The 25,070-nt window shown below is 39.1% G+C and overlaps 1 protein-coding gene across 1 annotated transcript in view; it reads left to right on the forward strand.

Annotated features, from left to right (window-relative positions):
- The window catches only part of NOL10 (nucleolar protein 10), a 49,169-nt gene extending 35,396 nt beyond the window's left edge, over positions 1 to 13,773 (forward strand). Inside the window, exons 15-21 of the mRNA XM_035543030.2 lie at positions 1,157 to 1,236; positions 1,355 to 1,453; positions 1,852 to 1,941; positions 4,214 to 4,387; positions 4,769 to 5,016; positions 10,213 to 10,315; positions 12,838 to 13,773. Of these exons, the coding sequence (XP_035398923.1) occupies positions 1,157 to 1,236; positions 1,355 to 1,453; positions 1,852 to 1,941; positions 4,214 to 4,387; positions 4,769 to 5,016; positions 10,213 to 10,315; positions 12,838 to 12,957 (914 nt within the window). The 3' untranslated portion in view covers positions 12,958 to 13,773. The remainder of the gene's footprint in view (positions 1 to 1,156; positions 1,237 to 1,354; positions 1,454 to 1,851; positions 1,942 to 4,213; positions 4,388 to 4,768; positions 5,017 to 10,212; positions 10,316 to 12,837) is intronic.
- Positions 13,774 to 25,070: the final 11,297 nt, after the last annotated feature.

Genomic DNA, 25,070 nt, shown 5'->3' on the forward strand with positions numbered 1-25,070 from the left:
GACATAGCAGAGAGAGTTAGCATGTTTGACTCAAGGCAGTTGCTTCTTTTTCATTCCATTACATATTTTGATTGTAGTGTTTTACTCCAGTTTAATTCATTTACCTCTGAATATGGCAGGACAAGGAGGAGGTCTTCCAAAACACCTGCCTCTTAACTTCTGAAGGAGGTGGTCTGAATGTAGCCCGTAGATCCCTATTCAAAACTTAAGGGAATTAGGCAGTGTAGCGTTATCAACACAGAGACTTGACTGGAAATAGTTCTTCTGCTTTAAATTCACAATAACTTAGTAAAATTCACTTCCCCATAAATGCAAGCTTTCAAATGAAGAACCAACTTAAGTTATATTTTGCATTTCATACATCAGTGTTCTTTGTATAGTACCCGTTGTCTGAAGTATTTTGGAGTATGCAGGAGGATTGTTTCCTGGAAACAGTTAAAAATAACATAAATAAGAACTTTGCTTTCTGAGATACACGGAACTTTCTCTCTCTCTTTTTTTTTCTTTTTTTTTTTTGCCTTTTAGTTCTAGAATAAGATTAATCTTTAATTTCTAAAGATTTGGGGGTCTGTAGAGGATATTTTTCTATAAAAGGGTTCCCTTTTTCTCAGTTCTGGAATTTTGTGAAGATACAAGGAAGGACAATCTGACAACTGTTCAGTATTTTCATTCTTACTCTCGGTTAGGGCATAGGGTGACAGTTTTATAACCTGATGTGGTACTCTATTTCTTTCAGCACATTGATTCTTCAAAGACAGGGACCCAAGACGAAATTCTTTCATTATAAATTCAGTATACCACATGAAAAAAGCACTTGTCAAACATGTACAGACTTTCCAAAAAAAATTTTTTTCTTTGTAGACTTCCTGTGGTGCACAGTACATGCAGGCATCTATAAAAAGTGCATAGTAACATGTATTATGACAACAAAAATGGATTTTGTTGCTCCAAAGTAGCTAGGATTTCTTGCTGGCCTAACTTGATTTTTTGTGGGTTTACTTAGTCTTGATGTACTGGATGTGACTATCAGAGAGATTGATGTGTTGCATTGGCAGTGCTTGTTTGTCTTCAACCGAGTAAGTGAAGTGGCTAGCTTGGAATAGGAGTTCTTCATCTGTGAAAGCTCTTTGAAATCCTCTGTAAATTTTTTTCCCAGGCCTTGCTCATCTCATTGGATCGACACTGCTCAGAGCATATATGCATGGCTTTTTCATGGACATAAGACTTTATCATAAGGTAAAAAATGATGCTTGTAAACTGTTGCTCTTAACAATAAAATGTATTGTTTTTTTCCCACATAGAGGACTGTATCCTGTGTTAATGATATATAGTTTTTCCTTCTGCTTGTTCAAAGGCAAAAATGATGGCCAACCCCTTTGCCTATGAAGAATACAGAAGAGAGAAAATAAGACAGAAGATAGAAGAAACACGTGCACAGAGGGTACAGCTGAAGGTAAATCCCATGAACAATGAACATGCTCTGGAAGAACTATTCGTAAAAAATAGTATATTCTTAAGTGTATCTCAGAAATGTAATTACTTAGGATTTGATTCTGTTTATCATTAGAGACAAAAAGTAAAGTTAGCTTTAATTTATAGAACTTTTTGAATGGAAACATAAAATTCTCATGCATATGAATCCCACAGATGAGAAAGTCTGATACCAAACTATAAAAGAGCAGCTCTCATCCCATTTGCTGCTTGAGCAGATAACCCAGAGGTAAAACTTCCAGTTTCTGCTTGCCATTAAACTAAATGACTCAGGCCATTGAAATGCAATACTCTGGAAAGAAACATATGTAAATAATATTGTGTTTATACATGTATTCTCTTTATATCTATATTCTTTAGAAACTTCCAAAAGTCAATAAAGAGCTTGCACTCAAACTGATTGAAGAAGAAGGAGAAGAACAACAGGTTGCCAGAAAAAGGAAACAAAAGGTAAGCTTTTGTTTTTAAAATCTTCCCTAACTAGGAACACAGAATTAATAATGCTTATAGTTACTGATTTGTTGTTACCTGGCCAAATAGATTCAGAACTCTGTTTTCAGAACTCTGTTTCTTGTCTCATAAATAGCTTACTACACTAGGTGACTGTAAAGTGGACTCGTGTGGCTGAAACACCAAAAAGACCATGTAATAACCTTGTCGTCTATATTAAAAGTTTAAAATGCTGAAATACTCCCTGTTGAAGACGATGATGGGCCTTGTAGGAGTCCAGAATCTAGTTAAGTGCAGAATTGATATCAAAGCTGTTCAGGGAAAAAAACAAAACTTTTTTTCATTTGTTAGTATTTTAGTGCAAGGTCTGCACCTGGGCAGGTCTGCACCAGGGCAATTCCAGACGGGAATACAGACTGGGAGAAGAACTCATTGAGCGCAGCCCTGCAGAGAAGGACTTGGGAGTTCTGGTGGACAAAATGCTCGATGTGAGCCAGGAGTGTGCACTTGCAGCCCAGAAAGCCAACTGCATCCTGGGCTGCATCAACAGAGGAGTGGCCAGCAGGTGAAGGGAGGTGATTGTCCCCCTCTACTCTGCCATTGTGAGGCCCCGCCTGGAGTGCTGCATCCAGGTCTGGGGCCCCCGGCACAAGAAGGATGTGGGGCTGATAGAGTGGATCTAGAGGGGGGCTACAAAGATGGTCAGAGGGCTGGAGCACCTCTCCTGTGACGGAAGGTTGAGAGAGCTGGGGCCTGTTCAACCTGGAGAAGAGAAGGCTCTGGGGAGACCTTATTTGTGGCCTTTCAGTACATAAAGAGGGCTTATAAAAAAGATGGAGAACAACTTTTTACATGGGCAGACAGCAATAGGACAAGAGGTTTTTAACTCAAAACTGGAGATTTAAATTAGATGTTAGGAGGAAATTCTTCACTCAGAGGGTGGTGAGACACTGGCACAGGTTGCCCAGAGAAGTTGTGGATTCTCCATCCTTGGAGATGTTCAGGGCCAGGTTGGATGGGGCTTTGGGCAACCTGGTTTGGTGGGAGGTGTCCCTGCCTATGGCAGGAGGGTTTGGAACTAGATAGTCTTTAAGGTCCTTTCCAACCCAAACCATTCTATGATTCATGAAAGGCATGTATTAGCTTCATGTGGCATCCAATGAAAGCTAGTGTGATTCGGTTGAGATGGTTAGGAACCATGAACTACTGAAAAAGAAGGTGGTGGTAAAACCTTAGATGCAGAATTTCTAAGCCAGTGTTGGAGTGGAAATGAGTTTAATAAATGGGGAGTGATTTGTCTAGGAATACAGATAGATGGCATCTCAAAGTACATTAAAAAGAGTACATTAAAATGTGTGGTCTGATTATTTTCCTGAAATGGCTCTAGGAGTCTTGTGAAGATCCATTTATTTTTGGCTTTGAGATTGAACTTCTAGCTTCCAAATGAAATTGCAAGTCGCACGTTTGCAACAGCTTCTGCACTTGAAATTTACACCTGTTTCCTCTATCTTTTTCCCCTACTTTGTAGGTAACAATGAAAATATAATGCTGGGGTGTGTTCAATCTGCTGGTAGAAGTTTGGAAATGTTAAATTGTAAGATCAGCTTTTATTACAAAAAGCCATGTATTCAATTATCTGAAACAATGACAGGTACTCATATGAACTGTAGTTGTAGTTTGAACTGTTCTTAATTCAACAGTAGCATAATTTACATTGGGTTCTTCTTATTTCCAACATGAATGAAACTGCCTTTTCCATCCTTTATGTGAGGGCAGTGAAGAAATTGTAGTAAGATGTACAGAAATACTTACTCTTATATATTTACAGTAAAACAATAGTAGTATTGTATGAAGACATGTTTACTCTGATAATTTGTTTTACATGTTGTAGAGTCATCCTGATCAGGCAAGGTATTTGCCTCAGAGGTACTTGTAGTCAGTCAATGGATATCAACATGTCTCCAGACTAGCTGGCTGTGAATGTAGGAGATACATTAGCTCAAAAATAGTAGTAATTGTGTATTTATGGTGTCTGTAGTGTGCATAAAAGCCTGTCTTGCTTACAGGTAGCTTAGAATGATATTTATTTGATCTTTGTGAACGTAATAAAGTATAATAACCATGAATCTTGATTTATGTGACCTGGAAGGATAAAGCAACTGATACTTTGCATTCAGTTTTTGAGCTTTGTTTAATTAAAGCAGTGTTAGGTATTTTTACCAGTGTCTGTTTTGATATTTTATAACTAACTCATGCTTCGATTCTTTTCCAGAATCTCCCTAGCCTTCTCAAAGACGATCGTTTTAAAGTCATGTTTGAGAATCCAGATTTCCAGGTAGATGAGCAGAGTGAAGAATTCAGGCTACTTAACCCACTTGTTTCTAAAATAAGCGAGAAAAGAAAGAAGAAACTAAAGCTCCTACAGGAACAAGAGGCAAAAGAGCAGGTAAAATATTTTCCTTTTGGTTTATGAAAAAGACATATTTTTACCTTTGTGTTATTCTTTCAGATTTTTTTACCCTAGAAAGAAGGAAAGAGGAAGGGAATGCAAGAATGTCTTACCAGATAAATTAGTTAGATGTAATTTATAATATTATCATCCAAGTTTTCAGGTGTATGTCTACATGAATTTAGGTTTGAAAAACATATAATATGTAGGTGGAGGTAATTTTTTAATATTTCTGCTTCATTTGCTGTTAGTGCTTTTGTTCAGGTTTTAGATCTCTTCAAGTGAATCTAAGTAAAAGCTGACGTACTCTCGTTACAGAAATGGTTTGAAAAGAAAATTAGTTGATGATTTTTCATTTTATTCTATTTTTGTCTGCAGGAAGAAGAGGAAGAACCAGAAGGAAAACCAAGTGATGCAGAAAGTTCTGAGAGTTCAGATGATGAAAAAGGTTGGGTTGAAGAGGTCAGGAAACAGCGCAAGCTTCTACGCCAAGAGGAAAAAGTAAAGCGGCAGGAAAGGTTCAAGGAGGATCAGCAAACATTACTAAAACCTCAGTTTTTTGAGATTAAAGAAGGAGAGGAATTCAGAAGCTTCAAAGACTCTGCCAAAAAACAAAAATTAATGAAGTAAGACTGAAGTTCCTATTTTAACATCTGGGGGTGGAAGATTCTCAAGTATTTCTCTAGAGCGCAGGCCAATGGCATTTTGGTTAGTTAGCATGATAGTCTTGGAAGCACTTACTAATAAGGCCACATCTGGTGATTCAAGGATATGACTTAGAGCGACATAATTGTTGAAAGTCTTTTGTTATTGCTAAACAAATATAACATTTTAAGTATGCCAGAGAGACAATGCAAATGAGATGAGTAAGAGATTCATATTCTGAGCCTGATTTGGGCATCCATTTTTTTTCAGTGTCAGTGAACTGCTGCTTACACAAATAACAGCACTGATGTCTCTGAGACTGGTTATATTACTCCACCAATGTCAACATGAGGTTGACATTTTGGACGTTTTTGAGCTGACCCTTTAAAAGGCTGTCTAGTACTGCATGATCAGCCACTATTTGGGGGCAGGTTCCAGGTAGTAAAAGAAAAAATAATTTGGTCTGGGTATTTTTATGGCGTCCAGAAATTTTCAAAAAATATGCTGTCCTTTTGTTGTCAGGTCTAACTTTTTGTTTTTATTTTTGCAATGAAAAAAAATGGAGTCAGTTTTCTTATTTGGATTTCTTTAAATTGTTGATCAACTGAAATAATTGGGTACTGCATAAAGGGCATGCTTATCCTTTAGGCTTGCAAACTAAAGGACTTGGCTCTGAGGTGCTTAATGCCTGTAAATCTCATTGACTTTTTTTTTTTTTCCAGAGGTGAGTTTAGGCCTTCAGAAGATGAGATTTAATAGCCTTTTATTAGTTGGAGAGCAGACACTAATATTAAAACCTTGAGGGACAATAGGTTCAAAGTTCTTGCAGCACATTGGAGGCAGAGCAGAATTTTGACTAATGTTGGAAACAACTAGCTGTGTTAGATGGATCTCATAATAGCCTTTTTTTTATTTAGAATAAAATGGTACATTCAAGGTGAATAACATATATAATGGGGCTGCTTTTTATGTCAGTAGGAACTGGTAATGCAGCCTAGATGTTTCATGCTGGACTTTTGCTGGAGATACTTAGAGAAACATGGTAAAATTCAGCCTTTCTCTTAAATGTTCAAGTTTTTAACTAGAGTTACCATATAAAATGGTCTCTTGAGCATTACTGGTACATTGTTCCTGCAGTAGTCTATGATTTCTGTGTTGTACCAGTAAAATCTCTTTAAACACAAATAGTAGGATTTTACGTAGTTCTAGGTTGGTAGTAGTTCTGCAGAAGTGATATTTGTGTTAACAGTTTATCAGCAAATGTTTACACACACAGGGTTTTCCTTTGTTCTCTAAAGTAAATACACCCATTCATTCTGGACTTTAGCTTGCTGAGATTTCTCCAGCATTCTTCTGATTATTTTTCTTTCTGTTATAGACGATGATGCAGCTTTTTCCTTTTGTCAGTTCTTCTGCTTTGTCAGAAGGAAAATAGCCGTTCTGGACACTCTGACAGAGAACACTGTCCTAGGAAATGTCCTAGGATAAAGATATTTCTCACATTAAATTCATAGTCATGTTAGAAAGTGACTTGAAAGGAGCCTGAAAGAGCGGTCAAATGGCACTGTGTTCTCACTGACATTGAAATGCTTCCCTTTAAAGCAGTATGGCTGCAGCCTGTTGCGCTTTGTTCTTTTAGAGAAATTGAGCTACTGACATCTAAACAAAATTCTCAAGGACTCTCATTTGAAATATTAAGATTTCATTGTGTTCAAAACATGTGCAAGGATACAGAAAGTTAGATAAATAAGCCAACACAGCTATAAAGAAGAGAAACATTTAGAAAAACATAATAGTGACACAGAATGAAGTTGAATCTTTCATCTGGTGTTCAGTGGGAGAAAGATCATTGCTTCAGCTAGGAAAAAATGAAATCAAATACCACAGTCTTGTCCAGTGGATGGAAGAATATCAGTGATGACATAAACCATGGAAAGATCTTTTAAAAGATTCCTTTTAGGGAAGAGAACATCTGTCTTAAGATTCACAGTTCTGTGCAGAATATTTTGCAAGATATGATGTGTAATTAGGGCTGCTTAGGTTACATATCCTCCGTGCAATAGTAGCACAGGTGGGATGTAATGTAAAATGTTTAAAAAGGGGGGGGAGATTTAAGATAGAACAGCATGACAAAAATGTGACAGCACTACTGCCTTTGTTTTTCTTTGAGTTGCTGTCTCTGAATTGTCTTTCCCCCCCTTTTTTTTTTTGGTCTGGGCAGTGATTGCTGTACTCAGTGACCTTGTTTGGGCTCATCCAGGCATTGTTCTGACTATGTATACTCCTCAAATTCTGGGAGGAAACTCAAAATTAATAGCAGGTGTCCAGTTGTTGTACCACATAGCCGATACGATTACAGAATCATAATGACTTAGTCTCTGTTGAGACCTAACCTGTTCTGTTAAGCATTTTTACACAGTAGAATTTTTTTGATAAAAAATGCCTAAATAATGTTTTCTGCTGGCCTTATTGAGTGATAAGTAGTCAGCATAAAAAATAATTAATTCAGCTAATGTACTGAAAATTGGAAAGACTGTAGTGGCATGTACAATCTGGTGAGGCTGGCATGTTTGTCTTTGATTTGATTTATTCAAGCAATGGAATGATGGTCTGTGACCAATGTAATTAAGTACCTTAATACCTTCACTATGCACTTAATGGCTAGGTGTTCTTTTTTTTCTCTAATCGTATAATGTTCTACCTGAGGAAACAGTTTATGACTTACATAAAACTGGGTGTTGCTTTTGACATGTTCCTGACTCAGCACGGCTCCAAGCCCAACTTCTAAAGCAGGGGTGCATACTATAAATTTCTTAGCAGACCAACAGTCTACACATTTCTTTGCGCAGGAAAGCTGCAAAACTTAGCCGTGATCATAACAAACACCTTGTCTCAAAGTTGTCCACATTTCTCTTCCCCCTTTTCTGTTCTTCTGCTTACACGTGAAAACCTGCTGAACGTACTAGTAAAGATACAAAAGTTTTGTTTACTTTCTGTATAATTTCCTTGCATAACAGCTTAAAAGGAATACATAAAAGACGAGGGTTTTTATCAGTGTGCTAAGAGCTCTTTAGATTTTCTTGATTTCCCTTTAAAATCTTTGTAATTGAAGTTAAAGCACGTCAAAACTAAAAACTGCAGTAATCCTACTTTGCAAAGTATAAATTAGTGCTTACATCTTCTGAGATGGGCAAGAAAGTCAACAAAAGCCAACAAAAACATCGCAATATCTAGGAAGGTCAGCTAAAGTATCGTGGCAGGAAAGGAAAAGTTCTGGAAAACTCTTCTCTTTTGCTTTATAAGGAGGAAAAAATAAGTGCCTGGTCAATTTTTTAATTTTTTGGTTTTGTACTGAAGGGTGTAGGGGAAGTTGATTTTAATAACACTCTTAAAGGAATCCATTGGATCAATTTGTTGAGGGTGATGTAGGAAAAAAAAGACCCTAGCTATTGTAAGTTTGTGTGCAATTCACTGTGATTTGGGTGTGCACATCTTCAGATAAGTACAGCCATACCTGCATTTACTCAGTAAAATTGCAAACCAAAAGCATTTTCCTGATATCTCCCTATTTTAGTTTTTCTCCTGACTGAAGCAGTATCTAGGCAGTCATGCTAAATAATTGCTGGGTAGTAGCCATATTTCTCTGGTGCAATTTCAAAGGGGAGAAAAAATGGAACTCCACTTGCATGTAGAAATCCCACCACGATGTCGGTGACTGATCTTCTGCCATAGTTAGCTCTAAGGCTTAGCTTGTCTTCCCGATTCACACAGATGGAACAAGTTTTTACATGTACTGAATGAAAAATATACTACAGAAAAAATACAATCAAAGTACCTAGTCGTGAGAAATAAAGTAATTCTTGACAGTAATTTTTCATTGTTAATCTGAAGAGTCTTTGTTACATAAATGGCTCATTAACCAAAATTCTGCAGGCTCCAGAGGCTTCATACATGGGGCACAATCTGTGAGCCTTTCAGCCTTAGAAACTCCATTGACTTTGGGTGGCTGCTAATCACGTGTATTTTTATGACGATTTATTTTCCGCCTTTCCCTTAAAGTAAAAAATTGCAGAAATGTATATGCTAGCATTCAGCTAATGCATGCACTTTAAAACTTGTCCAAAAAAATGTTTCTTACCCCTCTTCAGAAAGATCTACCTAATAGCAGCATCTCAATTTGCAGTACCTAAATTCATATACAGTTAGGTGAATGCTTTCTGAGTGTGTCACAGAGTAAGTTTGGTCCTCCCAGTGATGTCGTGTTCTCAGATAGCCTTGCCTACTTGTAGGCACCGAATTACAGATGAAGGGTTTGCTACGGTAGGAATCACAGGTAGCGTTTAGCAAGACTGGATCGAGCAAGTCCCGTCTCTGTCTGCCTCACCCCTGCGCTGGAGGTCCTTCAGGTCCTTCGAGGTCTTCACTCCGCGGCTGCTCCAATTTACAACCCCCTTATTGAAGTCAGCATAGAGAAATACTGCAATTTGGTGCCTGAGACCAAATAACTCACAGAAACTGAGTGATGAGCACCATGCAGGGGAAGGTGTACGCTCATGTGGCACTCTTCTGTGAGGTCAGGTTCTCTTTTTTTAATCAGACTCACTTGTTTGCGTTCTTTTATTTAGAAAACATATTATACAGTTACGGGACGCAGTGTCTGAATAATCATTTTTAATTGGGCTATGTAGTTTCTGTCGGTGAAGTCATGATTCATTCTGTGATGAATTAATTTTAATGTATAGCCAAGATTATCTCCTTCCCTCAACTGTGTTTCTCAAATCAGAAATTATAAGTTATTAAGCAAACTGGGTATATTATGCTTTAAAGCTTTTTTTTGTTTGTTTATATCTGTTACTGCAGCTGAATACCTGATTTTTTCTGAAATGTCATAGAAAACTATAGCAATAGTAGGATGTGGTCTCTTTCTCAGCTAGAGGCCTGATGCTTTTTTAGAAGACAATGAACTTTTCAGTAGAAACATTTTTTAAATTTATGTAAACGGTATCTGGAGGGAATGATTTGAGCCTGTGTTTCTTCTCTGTTTACTGAGTGCTTATTTTTTAGACATGGCATTTCGGGGTTTCAGAGAAACTGAGATTAGTTTTGACTGCATTATCAGCATTTATTGTAGTGAAAAGATGGCAAGAACAGGGACTAATGTTAATTATTCTCTGCAGGAAAACTCTTGGAGATCGTTTAAAGCTTGAAGAAAAACTTGGCACGTTAAATGTGTCTGATACCACAGTAGGCAGCAAGCAGGCAACATTCAGGTTAAAGAAGGTGAGCTGTATATATATGTATAACTTTTTATTATTTTATTATTTTTCTTTTAAGATAATACACAAGTAACTTTAGTTTTTGCATGAAGGAACAGGAACTTTAAAACTGTCAAACAAATGTCCCTCTTCGTTTCTTCATATGCTGCCAACTCTGCTGCTTCTTGCCAAGAGAATGAAAGCCTCCGGTAGTGCTCTGTGTGTTTATACCCTTATAACTCAGGCAGCACTCATAAAATCTTATGTTCCGGTGGAAAATACTGGCTTCCATCTTTTAATAGTTCATTCGCAGACGTATCATCAGAAGCTTGTGACCTTACCTGACATCACTGCCAGGACTGATCAGATCTTGGTTTGCAGGTCCAAACACAATCAGGTTGCTGTAGGTGACAGTTTTTCTCTTGGCTGGTGAGGTTGTTAGGTCTCAGCATGATAAAAACAGAGCTCCTAACCACTTCTGTTACTGAACTTTGTAACGCAGATCACAAGAATGAGCTCTGGTCCTGGTGTACTTGCCAAATTCCATTGGAAATGTGTAGTTGACGGCTGCCTAACTACCTTTCCCAAAGGGTTTTTATTTCCTGTCCTAAGGTATTTTGTAGATCATAGACAGCTGATCACCCTATAATGCAGGAATATTGAAATCCATGTGTGCATCTGCTACTGTTGTAGAACACTTAGGGATTTTTTGCTTTAAAAAAAAAAAAAAGTTTTAGAATTGAACCAAGGACACGTTATAAAAGCTGAAGGTCCATATTAATTGATACTTCAGTTGACAAAATGTACTTCAGTTTTTCCTTGAGCGAACTTTTTTTGCACTGTAATAAATTTCTCCTTACCAGTAGTCAAATATTCTTCTCATTGGTACAACTGATAATACAAGAAAATAGTTAAGTGATCGCTTTAGGTATACCTGAATAAAATTTTTAAACATCCAAATTTATTGGAATAGTTCTACAACACTTGCTTGACTTGATTATTGACTGTTTCATCCTGGCTTGATTCCTGTATTTCTGGAATTTAAAGTGTGTTGGCTGTTAATCAAGTTATAGGTTCCTCTGCAGTGCTCTGTAGGATAACTGTTCTGGGGATTTTACCAACTGCTGTAACTGATATGTTAGTGTCTTGCAGCTAAGTAAATAGGCTTTTGGGGACTTTTAAAGCACAGTCTCTTTCATAGCAGCTTTAAATGGGGAAGTGCTGAGCCACAAGATTTCTTGCAGTTGATGGTGAACAATGAACTATCATCTTTCGCTAACAGTTTTGTGAAGATTTGGGTGGGAGTAAGGAGGAAGAAGGCAGTTGTTCAGAGTGCCAATTTTACATGACTCCGTCAGATATGCTACAGCTTTGAGTTTTTTAATTCATTGCTGATAATGTATATGGACGGATCTTGCAATGGATTTTTGTCATTGATATTTTGCAGTTTAGTTTTCAGGGGATTTTAAATATAAAAAAAAAAAAAAAAAGTTTTATAGACAGCCCAAGTACTTACAGTACAGAGGAACAGTGCTCCAAGTGCAAATGGAGATCATTCAATTTCAGCATACCAGCTGTATCAGGAAACATTAAGTAAGATTTGTCATGACTGTTTCAGATGACACCTAGAGACGGAGAGAAACCACTTACATTTTCACATAGTGGGTTTCTTTATCCCTACTTGCAGTGGAAACAGGAGTCAATAAAAGTCTAAAGACCACTATCTTTTATTACCATAATATGGGCATGGGTTTATTGCTACCTGCAGTGGAAATCACTCTAATTGATGGAGTATTTTATAGCATGGACACTTGTCTGAGAGTGGATAGTTCAAGTCTGCTAGTTCCAGTTTATTATTAGTTTGAAAACAAGCCTTAGTCTTCCCAAGAAAAGAGAAGTTTATGTCTGTAGGAGCCTTTTTATCTGTGTAGTATGTAAATTAAACCCTTTCAGTGCATTTTTGATGAAGAGAAAAAACATTAATAGAGCATGTGCCACTGGAGTGGAGATTTTCAATTATTTTCCTGTAAAAAGTGTTTCTATAATTGTATACAGTATATCAAATACTTCCAAGAAATGCTAAGAACACATTTTAGAAAACCTGTATGTTTCAGCAAAATTAATAATTGTCCCGTCTGTCACTTTAAAATACACTTGTGCAAATATTCAAGGTGGTAATACCAGTTAACCAGAGTAGGTACTAAATAGCCTGAAATTCTGGTCTACATTCTTAAGGGCATTAAAACCTAAATTCTGGATTGTAATTTTAGTCTATTGTTAGACATTGGTTTTCATCTGAAATACATGATTTTATTCAGTGCTTTTCAGTATCTTTGTCTTAAACATTTACTCTGACTTACTTTGAATGGTAATGTCGGGAGACAGCCAGAACCAGTAGGTACAGTATAAGACAAGGTAACGGGACCATTTATAGTAGCATTTCCAGATTTCTCGCAAGGATTTCTGACTTGATATAGAAGTACTTCATCAATGAGGTGATATGTAAGTTTGCAAGAACCTGAGCCTTTTTTTCTTTCAATATTCCAGTCAGAGCAGCAAAAGAAGCAGCAGGAAGCTGAGAAACAACATCGTCAAGAGAGGAAAGCTCTTAGGCGTTCTGCTGGTCACCTCAAGAGTAGACGTGGAAGAGGGCAACGGTTTCATTGATCTATGTTATTTTTTAAGGAACTTTTTTTTTATCACTTTTCCTTTGAAAAAGGGACTTTGCAATAGCAATGTATTTGTATTTTGTTACACGGATGAACAGAAAACAGAACTTGCTAAATGATGTCTTAATTATTGAGAAGCTTATGAAAGTATAAGTATTGTCTAAGGGACACCATGACTATGGTATGTTGTAGACTCTAGAGTGAACTCTATTTGTCCAGAAATAAACAGCAACTGGTTATTGTGTAACCCTGGATGTTTTTGATACAAGAATTTATGTCGACAGTGAAGCTGCCTGTCTTTTAACTTAAGAGAAGTGGGTTTTTGCTTTCTGAAATTTTTATTTGTAACTTCTTAGATACAAGATCAAGGGTGGGTTATTTTGTCTAAAAACTTACCTTTACAAGGGCACAAGAAATTTTTCTTCTGTGCATCTTGAAGTATGACATACAACCTTGTTTTTCAAAATATGACTTTGTCTTTTGTGTTCTTGGGTTGCCTAGAACGTATGTTAAGAAAATAATTTTGTATGTTGTCTTCTTGATTACCAACAGAATGCTTGTTGCTAAAAAGGATAGAACACTTTTTTTTAATCTTACAAACCCTTCATCTACATGAGTTGTTCACTACTTGAGCAAATAAATTAATTTTTACTTTTGACCTTTTTTAAGCCTTGTGTATTGTTTTTTCGAAGGTTTTATAAATTGTCTCTGCTAAATCCAAGAAACTGAACTGTGGATCCAGAAAAAAATCAATCTACCCATCACAGTAAATCACTTTGAGGCTTGGAGGTTCTTCAGTGTTTTGCTTTATAAACCAGAGAGACTATTAATTTTGGTCAGGTCTCTTGAACAGTATTTACCATAGAATGTAGGTAAAAATGTAACAATTATGTGGTTACAATTGAACCTAACTGGTTAGGGGGAAACCTTGCTTTTTCATAGCCTGATGTTTTTTTCTGAATCAAGGTTGATTGTCTATTAGATGTAGAATAATTGGTCACAGTTGAATTTATTTCCTTCCCTCTGATTTAATTCTTTCCTTAATTCTTTCTTTAATACTTTCCTTCTGGTTGTAATTACATTGTTCAATTTTAAAATGTCTTTTGCACATGGTATTTGCTTCTTTAAAATATGCATTGCAGTTGTCACCTCTGTCTTTTCACTCAACTAAAGGAACAGACTCTCAATACCTATTTTTTTCTCCAGATCTCAAATTTCTGCATTGTCTGTATGCTTCTTGTGCTTTCTGTTTAACACAGAACTATTATTCCAGTGTCTGTCTCAGCTATGCTTTATATCAAGAAATACCCTTGTTACTTCTACTTCCATTTAGCCACTGAGAAAATGCAATGCAGTTGCGGGTACATCCCTCTTTTCGGAGTCTTGTCTTTTGGTGACATTCAAACCTTTGAAATCCAAGTGAAGTGATGAAGTTTTTACTAGTGCAACATCTAGTTCCGTTTTCCTGAAGGAGTGAGGTTGTCAATCATCCTTCAGTTCACATAAAGGATGTTTGGGATACATATGAAATGGTGTTTAAATATACTAGGTATAACCAGTGAAATGCCTGGAAAGATATAAAGATAAGGTGATTAGAATATTTTAGGAAGCAAATATGGAAACTGGAAGACAGACTTAATGCACTGAGAAGCTTATTTGGTATAAAACATACTAGATAGTCCGTACTGTTTGAGTTTTGCAAAGCACTGCAGGCTTTGTCTGTAATTGTGCAATGTACATAAACTGTGTGTGTGTGTGTGTGTATACACCATGTATAAACAGTACTGCTATAGCAAATTTAACTTGAGATCGAAGTGTGAGGAATGGATACCAGTCATTCCTGGGAGTAATCCTAGAAGACTGGAGATCGCAGATGGTATTTGTGAATGAGAACGTTAGAGTTGGCTCAAGAATCTGAATATTCAGGAATGGCATACGTAAACTCACCGCTTGTGATGTACCCTATTGAGAAGGGAGATCGTACTGGGTTGCAAATTCTGCTCGTCTTTGCCCAGGATGGTTCTTCATGCAACAGTTTCTTCATTTGTGCACTTGATTGCCCAGGGCTTGCATGAGATCATGGTGGAATAGGGCAACTGTGTGAGATGCAGGAGATGCAAAGCTCTATGCAATCTCCATCTTAGCTCTAACTGAATTCGTGCTCTGCTAGATGACTAGTGGCTGATGTAGATTTTGAAAGACCAGAGAGAATTAATCAGAAACAGGTTTGTAGTACAAAAGGTCCATAGGTAAAAGGTCTCTGTGCCAAAAGTGGTTTCCTGCTGCAGCTATATTCCTGAAGGAAGGACACATTGTTCTGACTGAGGTAGATGGATAACCAGCATGTCTCTAAAGCAGAAAATTAAAAAATAAAAAAATAAAAAAAGAATTAATTGAATGAATATTTAATCTGAGGCTACCTTTTCCCATGAACCAGCAGCTTGTTAGTCAGTGATACCCACAGAAGTGGATTTCCTAGCTTTAATTTATGAAACGTTTGAAAGATGGCAGTGTTCTTTATATACGCTTCAGGAGAAGTGTTAGATGTTTGCATTTTGCTAAGAGTTGGGCCTGATACTTCAGGGTGTCCGGCACTTGAACTCTGGAACATGGATGAGCTATTGGTGGCCTGTGCCCCGCTGCCTGATGTGCATTCAAGTCCAAGAGCTTTTCAGTGAAATAGGGTTGATCAATCGTGGCAGTGACCAAGAGCAGCAGGGCACATGAGCTGGCAGTAATGAGGTTCAGCCAGCAGACCAGACCGACATGCCTGTAGGACGAGAGAGGTCCAACATCAAGTCAGCAGGTCAGGAGCAGTGGGGTACATGGGTAGGTGTGGGCACACCTGCGGCGTAGCCTAGGTAAGGACCAAGGATGCTGCAGCTCCCAGACAGACAAAGCCTCTGGCGAGGCTTTTCAGAGCTCTTTCTTGCACAGCTCTTCTCATAGCAGTCTGATCCCCTTATTTGATCAATCTGTGTCAGAGGTGGCTTTGAGTGCAGGCAGCCAAACCCTTGGCAAGAAGGGAAGAGCAGAGCCTGTTAGTACTCTTAGGGACCTGGAATGAAGCATGTTCAGATTCTTGAGACTGATCAAAAGCAAGTTATTGTCCTTGAACAGCTATCTGGGGGAAGAACTGAGAGCCTCAACAGAAGTTGACGTGTTAATGCAACATCGTTGCAATCACTTGACTTCATAATGCAACCAAAAAAGGCATTTCTTAGTTATTGTTCTGATTATATAAACTTTTTTTTCAGTCAACCGTACCATTTTCCATAGTACAGGAATCAGTAGTGATCCAGTATTGCCATTCCTAGAAGCTCAGCAGCTGCTGAGATCCTTTTTGACATTTAAGGTTCCTGCTCTAAGGTAAGATCTGTAGCATTGTGGGAACACTGATTGTTTCATATGTACTGGAATTTTTGGTGATGACCAGGTTTAGAAAAGTTCACTGTAAGTAAATTTCCAGTCAGTGGTTAAACTTGAGTGAAGTACTAGCAAGAGATCTGAATCTGAAGTGTCACCTATACTTCAGTACTTCCTTATTCCACAAGTAACATAATTTACTTCAGATAGGCTATTAGTCATTGAACAGACATTGAACCAAAATTACTTGTGTAATTTTCTGTCCCAAATGCTATTAACAAACCAAGAAGCATGCTGTGTTCCTGTAGGTTGGTATAATTTTCTGAAGTGGAGAGCATCCACCGATTTACACACATGAGTGAAAGAATTTACTATACCACATGGCTCTCTAAGTATCTGAACAAAATAGTGTAATATGATTTTAAATATTCCCCTGCGTAATTGCACGTGTGTGTAAAATGTATTTACACATTTTTATACTCAAGTTGTTTGCTTATGTACGGACATCGAAGTAGGTATGACTTGAAATTGCCTACTTCAAGAGTTGTGAGGGAGGGTGTAACAGCTTTCAACGTACTCCATCTTCTTTTGCAGCAGCCTTTTATATTTTTGTTCTTTATGTTTGCCCTAGATGGGAAAAAGAGTAATAGACTTGAATTCAAGGCAGAAAGACTCAAAGGGCAGGCTTTCAAACATGTCTGCAAGGCGTAGAACAGCTTGCCTGGGGAGGTTGTGTGACGTCCCCTGAAAGTTCTGTGATGTCAGATTAAACAGCTGCAGGATCCGCAGAGGTACAGCGGAGTCTGCCTGAGGAGGAGGAAGGGATGAGTGAACTTGAGAGGACCTTCCGAGCCTGGCGATCCTGCTGCTGGTTGTGGGGTACGAGGAACAGGCATGCCGTGTTAACTGACTGGCGTCATTTTTCCCCTTTGTCCCATCCTTCAACTGCATCACTCACTGGCTGTTTTATCTTTTTATCTCTTTCATAAAGATTAAATACTTTTTTTGGCTTGTGTCCATAGCTAATATATTTTGTCTGATCTTGGGAAGTATGGGCTTTATAAGCTGAATGAAAGCACATAAATCTATTAATAAACTTTGGCTCTTGATCATTATCTCTGTGTTTCAAAGCCCATATTGCTCAACAACTGACTCTCTCTGATGAGCTGAAGAAGCAGTCCTATCGTATCACCAAACAGAACAATTTATAGTACAGCCTGCAGAAAATAGCTTTATCAAAGCTTGTAGTTTACACAACTGGAGCAGAAGGAATGCCCACATTTAAGAGACTTTGCAGATGGATAAATGTAAACCTTGCTACACTGTTCTGAAGTCATTCGGTCTATAAAACTGGGTATTGCTGATTCCCACACCCATTCCCCAACCTATAATTTAGGCTTTCACTCTCTGCCCCTTTCCTCTCTTTGATGACTGTGCTCCTGTTAATGGCATTTTAGTATAGCTTCCTTCCTCTTTTGTTGTTGAATCTGGCCCAGATCCACGATTTACGTGGAGCCTGTTGGCAAATTTCTATTGATAAAGCGGCACGTTATCCTGTGTTTGTACCGTAAGTGGCATTTCTCTATGAAATACTTGTGAGCATCCTATGGTACAGACTCGTTTGCCATTCCCACATAGCAGAAGTAAGTAAATTCAGTCATTGTGATTTTCATTCACTTGTATAAGAATCACCCATACTGCTTCTCTTGTAAATTCAGAATTGTGCCTATCTGTTGTTGACCTTGTTTTTCAGGATCTCAACTTCTATTTTCTGTTTGCTTAGTGTTTCCAGTGCGTTTGCAGGGAGTGAAGATTGACCCCAAACACAGCTGCTCTTCAGAAAAGAGTCATTTTTCTCTCACCATTTGGAAGAAGCAGTTGCAGAGAGAAGTGCTGCATTTTCTTTGACAGTTACATTCAGTTAAAGTCTAATCACTTTACAGCAAGATCAGGAATAAGTTTAAAACACTGCTGTTCCCAGCGTGGGCATGCTTTACGAGTGACATTTTGGTCAGCTTACCAATGAAGGCAAGTCCTTGTTCCTGCTTAATCACTCATTGAGTGGGGCAAAAGTGAAAATCCCATTTCCTCATTAAAGAAAAAACTAGGCAGTTGAAGTGGGAAATACCAGCCCAGCCCTAATCAAAATTTATACTCCCAATTCCTGGAACCACCCTTCCCTTCCCTACAGCGGTTTCTGCCAAAGCTGTTCTGTCTCTCCTACTTATTATCTCTTGTTATAACATATGGCTATTTCTTGGGGGGTGCCTGTATCTATGCTATGGTTTTTCTATTATTATCAGGATCTTTAGTAAAAATTTGTACAGATATAGCACAGCTTTGAGAATGCACACTAAAATGGCAGTAGTGGATGGGTTGTGTACAGTCACTTGTTGGACAGAATGGATTTATATGAACTCAGATCTGGAGTGCTGGGACATCAAAGTGTATGGTGAGGGTTCAGAGAGCTGGCGTATGCTCCTGTACAAGTCTTTTGGGATAGGCAGGGGGAATGCCATTTGAACCCCCCAAAAAAATCCCACTTTCGCTGCTCAGTGTGCTTCTGTACCACTGCTTTAGCCTACTTTAGTAAGGGTCTGGCTGTTCTGGGTGGGGTTGTTTGCGTGTTATAATTTTTCAAGAACTTTGCATTAGTAGAAGTGGGCCAAGCTCTTGGAGCATTATGTACAATTACATACATGTACAATTACATTACATTATGTACAATTACACGGAAAGTTCAACATTCAGAAGAGCAATTATACATCATCTTACTTCAGTAATGAATGTTAGATCCATACCGTTTACTTACGTTTCTCCTGTAAATGTATTTTCTTCTATATTTTAACCTTTGAAATGTTGCAGCTTTACACCTCATGTGAAGTGCATGCAGTGGGAGTCATAATAGACTGCTTGCTCACATGTAACTATTTTGTCTTCTTATGCAAATGACCACGTAGTGAAAAGTAATTATCTTGTCTGTAGTATATGGATTGGGGGGGAAGTTTGTGACGGTCCTGCCATAGCTACTTTGTTTTCCTCCTTTCCCAGATACACATGGGAGGTTTCCCAACAAGACTCTGACACGGTTGCACTGAAAATATGAGGCAATATTTTTAAACAGATCTCCACAGCAAATACATATCCTCTATCTGAGATATTTTAGACATGTTACAACAAATCTCTTTTGCACAATGCCGTGGTAACTGCGTTGCTGCAGTTGAAATACTCGTAGAAGCAGAGAGGAGAGGGTTGTGCTCCAGCGCCTAGGCCCGGGCCTGGCGCGGTGCGGTGTGCAAGTACAGACGCGGGCGAGGAACATCGCGTTCAACGGGTGCAGGTCGCTGGGGACTGGAATCATCAAATTAACTGTCGTTTAGCAAGTTAAGGGAGGAAATCAGAAGTACCAATAAGTTTAGGGAAGGGTATTTTAGGAGGAGTCAAAGGAGACAATTCTTTATTTTCCTGTGTGGTCTCACAAACCATGAGAGGCCCCAGTTGAAACTGGACGAAGGCAGAAGCTGCTCCAGAGCAGAGATGAGACAGGAGGCTATTTTAGGCATCCAGCAAGCACTTGACCTCCCTGGAGTGGTGGGAATGAAAGCTGACTTCAACGGTGGCATTTTGGATGCGGGGGTGAGACGTGGGGGATATTTAATGTGGCCAAACAAGGGAGATTTTAAGTTCAAGCAGAGCGCTGCACCTCGGTGTAACCAAGGGTGAAATAACCAAGCAGGCAGCTTGCTCTCTCCAGTGTATTTCCAGAGAAGCTTTCTTAGCCTCCCTTGTTGTGTGAAGTGTTTATGATGTCTACTGAAGGGATTTCTAGAAAGGCACGTCCAGCAGTGGATAGATGTCTGGGCCTCTACTGAGATTTATGTTTCATCCTGGTCACGAAGAAGCAATGGACCCATCATGTCAGTTAAGATTTAGTATTGCTCCTTGCCTCTGAAGATCTTGGTAAGCAGAGCAAAGAAGTCACCACTCCCTGTGAAATTAAAGGAATTTCTCATAGAAAGAGATAATTTGGAAAAAAAAAAAAAAAAAAAAAGACTAGCGTAAATAAAGCAGCTGGGAATGAAGTGAGAGAGACCTAGAAAATCATTTGGGATCTGGCCAAATCTTTCTCTTAAAACACTTTCCAACAGAAAAGAGCTTATCAATGCAACTGTCAAAGCTTCAAGAGCTGAAACTAATCTGTTCTGTTTTTTGGTTTTCAGTGAAGACTTTCTAGCTTTTAATTTTACCACCATTTTCTCCTACAGGGTAGAATCTTGTCCTGACCTGCTCTGTTCTTGTTTTTGTTTTCTGGTGTGTTTTTCTTTTTTTCTTTCCTTTTTTTTTTTTTTTGTGTGTGTGTTTTGTTTTGTTTTCTGTTTCCTTTTTTTTGTTGTTATTTTCTTTTTTGTTGTTGTCTTCGGGGGAGTTGTTTTCTGTGTTGTTGTTTTCTGGCATTTTTTCTGCTCTCTTTTTTTTGTTTTCTTGGTTTTTCGTTTTTCATTGTTTTCTGCTTTTCTTGTTTTTTGTTTGTTTTCTGGGATTTTGTGTGGGTTTTTTTTGTGTGTGAGTGTGTTGGATTTTTTTTTGTTTTGCTTTTTGCTTTGGTGTCTTTTAAAAAACAAAAAACAGCAAAACCCAGTGAATTCCTCCAACCAAAACGACAAGGTTGTTGGAGTTGGCCAGATCCAAAGGGTAATGTAACTTCTTTCAAACCCTTTTGTTTGTTTGTTTGTTTGTTTGTTCCCCCCTCACCTCCCCTTGACCTGTGGAGTTTCTGGGGATTAGATAATTGGGCACTATCTAATCACCAGGCCTGAGTCATTGAGTGCTGTGCGGAGCAGCGGTCTGAAGTGCCTCCAGCCTGTGACCACTGAAGTGCTGAGCTGTTCGAGCCCTATCTTCCCTTTCTTCTGGGTGGGCATAGTTTGACACTGACAGCATCAAGAAAGTGACCAACAGCAGCTGTCAGCAACAGGTTTCCCAGACTTCTTTCAGCTGGCCAAAAATGGCTTTAGTGAATACTATTCGGAGGGCAAAATAGGAAGTTTGATAGACAACCACTTCATTTCTTCAAGATGCTGCTAGCTACTAAGTCCTAACAGCAAACCAGTTTCTCATCAATACTGATGGTTTTGTTTGTTTGTTTGTTTGTTTGTTTGTTTTCTCCCCTAGTGCAGTTAGGATTTGTTGAGAACTGATAGGAGCTGAGTTGAAATAATGTCTTAACTACAGGAAGTTTTGCAGCTTCTGACTTTGAGTCAACCCTAACTCTTGCATTCCTTCAGGTTCACGCTGACTAATGCATTCAAGACATCCAAACAAATAACAGCAAGATATAAACCAGGCTGGAGAAGCAGATGGGCTTAAGAGTCTGTCACTGGGTAAGGTACACCTACGGCCACAGATTCCTACTGTATTAGGTTGCAGTCCCTTAGGTCACAACTTCTGTTTCTTGGCTAAGGCATTTCTCCAGATCTTGGACTGCCCTCTGGGCTTGCTCAGAATTCAAAGATGTTTGAACCTAAAAGCATGCACTTATTCCTGCTTTGACCACAGCTCCGAAGTCATCAGAGCAAGGCTGTCTGAAGAGCTTGGCAAGGCCAGTGCTTTTGGCCTTCCTACAGTGCATTCTCTGAGCAGTCTTCCTCCTCCTTCTTGAAAGCCTTCAATACCTAAAAGCATGTTTTGAGACCAATGTGTCTAGAAATATCTTCAGTGTTTCAGAAAGGTACCACCCACTCCCTGAAGCAACATTTCTGATCACTGCTCTGAGGAGCATTAAACTGAACCTGTCCATAGCTGATGTTATTTTCCTCACATAAATATTGTGGGCTCTGAAAGTAGGGAAAAACTGACCACCAGGCTCAGGGAAAGGAGGGCTAAGCCCTAAGTTAGAAGGACAGAAATAAACAAGGGATAACAACGATGCTGAGATATTTCAGTGTCAGTCTCTCAATGCAGTGATGCATGCCTCAAAATGAAGGAAGAAATTTGAGAGCTCCTCAATTGCAAAGCTATCTTTAGACATACCTTTTCAATGTGGATTTCAGAGCATTGAAAGAGGGAAAATCTGTTATTTTGAAGGGATTGCGTGTGTTTTTACCAGGGAGGCAAGATACCGTGAGAGCTAGCTACAGTGACCGTGCTCATGAAGAAAGACTCGCTTTTCTCTGTTAAAACTTTTAACTTGGGCACATAACTAAAGCTGCCCAAAGGCAGAGAATTAATTTGAGCGACCAGTACTTAATTTGTATTGGCTCTCGTGGATGCTGCTTACATTAATTACAGGGATCCCTTTGCAGAGGATGAACTACTACTGAATCATTTCTTAGATTCATTAAACTTAAGTTGGCTTTCATCGCACATGCAGGGCTTTGAACTGTTCCTGAATAATTTCTCAATTCATTTTCCTCAGGCTTTGATTCTGACTGCAGGTCTTGTCTTTTCTACCTACACAGCCCCCAGACATCAGAGTCAATCCTGCTGCTTTGACACAGGCCATGCTGTCACCAAAGGGATTGTCACCAAAGGCATTGAGATGGTGTTGGCTGCACATTTACTGTGACAACTGCAGGTTACTGTCTGGTTTATTGATTGTGCACAGGTCTGGGTGATTTTGGTGCATGGAGATTGGGGGAGGAGAAGTATATCACAGTGGGACAAGGGAAAATGTCTCTCTAGGTGTGGTGAGCTCCAATGGCAGCTGCCTGTCCCCGAACGATGCTGTGTAGAGCAGCCTGTGATTCCCACTCTGGGGCAGAGGCCCCAGGTGGAGTCATGCTCAAGTCTGTTGTGTGCTTTGCACAGACCCAGTTCCTGGCTGCAAACAATCTCCCAAAGAGGAAGGAGGATGCAGGACCACACTGAAGGCTCTGTATGACTTTTGCTGTTCCCTCTCTTCACACCCATTCCCAATGTAGGTGCTACAGTGGGTCTCAAAATAGGAGATGAGATGAGGACTGCATCCCAGAAGAGGAAGGTAACTTTTTCTGAATCCACGGGGCAGTTCTATTCAGAGCCCTGTCTGGGCATGAGAAAGAGATTAAATTTCCATCCATCCCGATGGACAAGACTTTTTGCATCTTTGTTCTGATTTCCAGACAGGCCGGCGTATCATACATCTAACCTTCTGGGTCAGGAGAGGAAGGAAGAGGGTGAACTAAGACACTGAAAAGACACTGAAATCATTATTAACAAATAATAAGGGCTAAGGGGAAATGCACCCTCATGCATAAGTCCCCCTTACTATAATAGCATGGGTATATGCTGATATTGTTGTCCAGATTGTGGTTGCCCCCAGCCACGATCAGGCGAGGCATAAGGTGATTGTTTCCTCCATGGCCGCCATGGCAGCCTTCTTAACGTGTTGTGGGGATTATTGCTAATGCAGCAAAGACATTTTTTGGCCCTGAGTCATTGCTCATGCTATTCAGCCGAAATTTTCATGAGAGTTATTTACTAGCAGTTAAATGCAAATAGGTTCTGCCTTACACGGAAGGCAGAAAAAGGTACATTCCCTGCTCTCTGAAATTTGTGATCTAATTAGAGATGGTATTTGTCAAAACATCTCTGTGCCCCAGTTGCTGTTACTAGGGATTTTAACCAAAGACACCTCTTTCTCTGAGAAGGTACAATACTGAGGAAATACCGAGGAAGGTACATACTGTGGAAAAAATAAAGAATCTTTAAAAATATTTTTAAATAAATAAAACAATTTACTTTTTTTCTCCCTTTTGTTTGAACTTCTCATGAGCTGAAGGAGATCAGCAGAGCCAATTTTTTGTGGCTTGTGCCCTTGAAATTGTATGGAACCCACTCACCAAGATGTCTGCTGCCACATTCAGTAACAGATTGGGTCCGAAATGCCATTGTTGTTTGGGTTTTATATGCAGAATGCTTTGAATTTTCCCCTGGGGAATAGGCTCAGTATCTGTAGGTGATTGCATAGGATCACCTACGTTGTTATAGGATTAGAGAAGGGCAATGGGACTGCAAACAGAGTGTTTAGGGAGAGAGGAAAACCCTATGAATGCTTGCAGATTCGGATGGGTTGGGACTTCAGGCTTACAGTGACCTTTTAAAGAACTATTGCAACACTTTCCTTTGAGCTGTGTACAGTTATGGTATGGTCCACATCTGCTTAAGGCTGTGACACTTCTTTCTTTCTACAGCAGTAGTTTATGCCTAATAGTCACCTAGCTGTCAGCAGTATTTCTCTTGGGGACAAATTTAGCTGGGTATGGGTTTTGTGCCCTTGTGCTTTAGTTCCTGTGCACTCATCCAGCTTCCTCTTGAAGCCTGCAGACTTTTAGCATCCTCATCACCTACTGCCATGGCATGGTGAGCCCCGTCCTTCTGCCTGTGCTCAGCCTGGCTCTGGGGGCTTCGCTTGAGCTCTCTTCCAGTCCTTGACTGGAGGAAATAGAAAGATAGCTGTTTCATTGACATCCTCTTTGTGACAACACTCACAACACTCTTGATTTTTTTTTCATATTTTTTATTTTTTTTAGGCTTCTTTCATAACTGTTTAAGTCATCTCTTTTCCAGACTGAAGTTGTAAACCATCCAGTGACTCCTGGTACAGAGGTTGCCCAATATCTGGTATGTCTGTAAACATGCAAATCGTTCAGCGCAGTTGGTTTTCTGAAAAGCTATTAATGAAGTATTTTCCCTTTTGCTTGGAAACTAGGCTTGGTTTCTCTCAGTTGTTATGGGAGTAAGAGGAAAGGTCCTCCTAGGAATTGG

Source organism: Cygnus atratus, chromosome 3 (genome assembly GCF_013377495.2).
Source record: "Cygnus atratus isolate AKBS03 ecotype Queensland, Australia chromosome 3, CAtr_DNAZoo_HiC_assembly, whole genome shotgun sequence".
Lineage (NCBI taxonomy): Eukaryota > Metazoa > Chordata > Aves > Anseriformes > Anatidae > Cygnus > Cygnus atratus.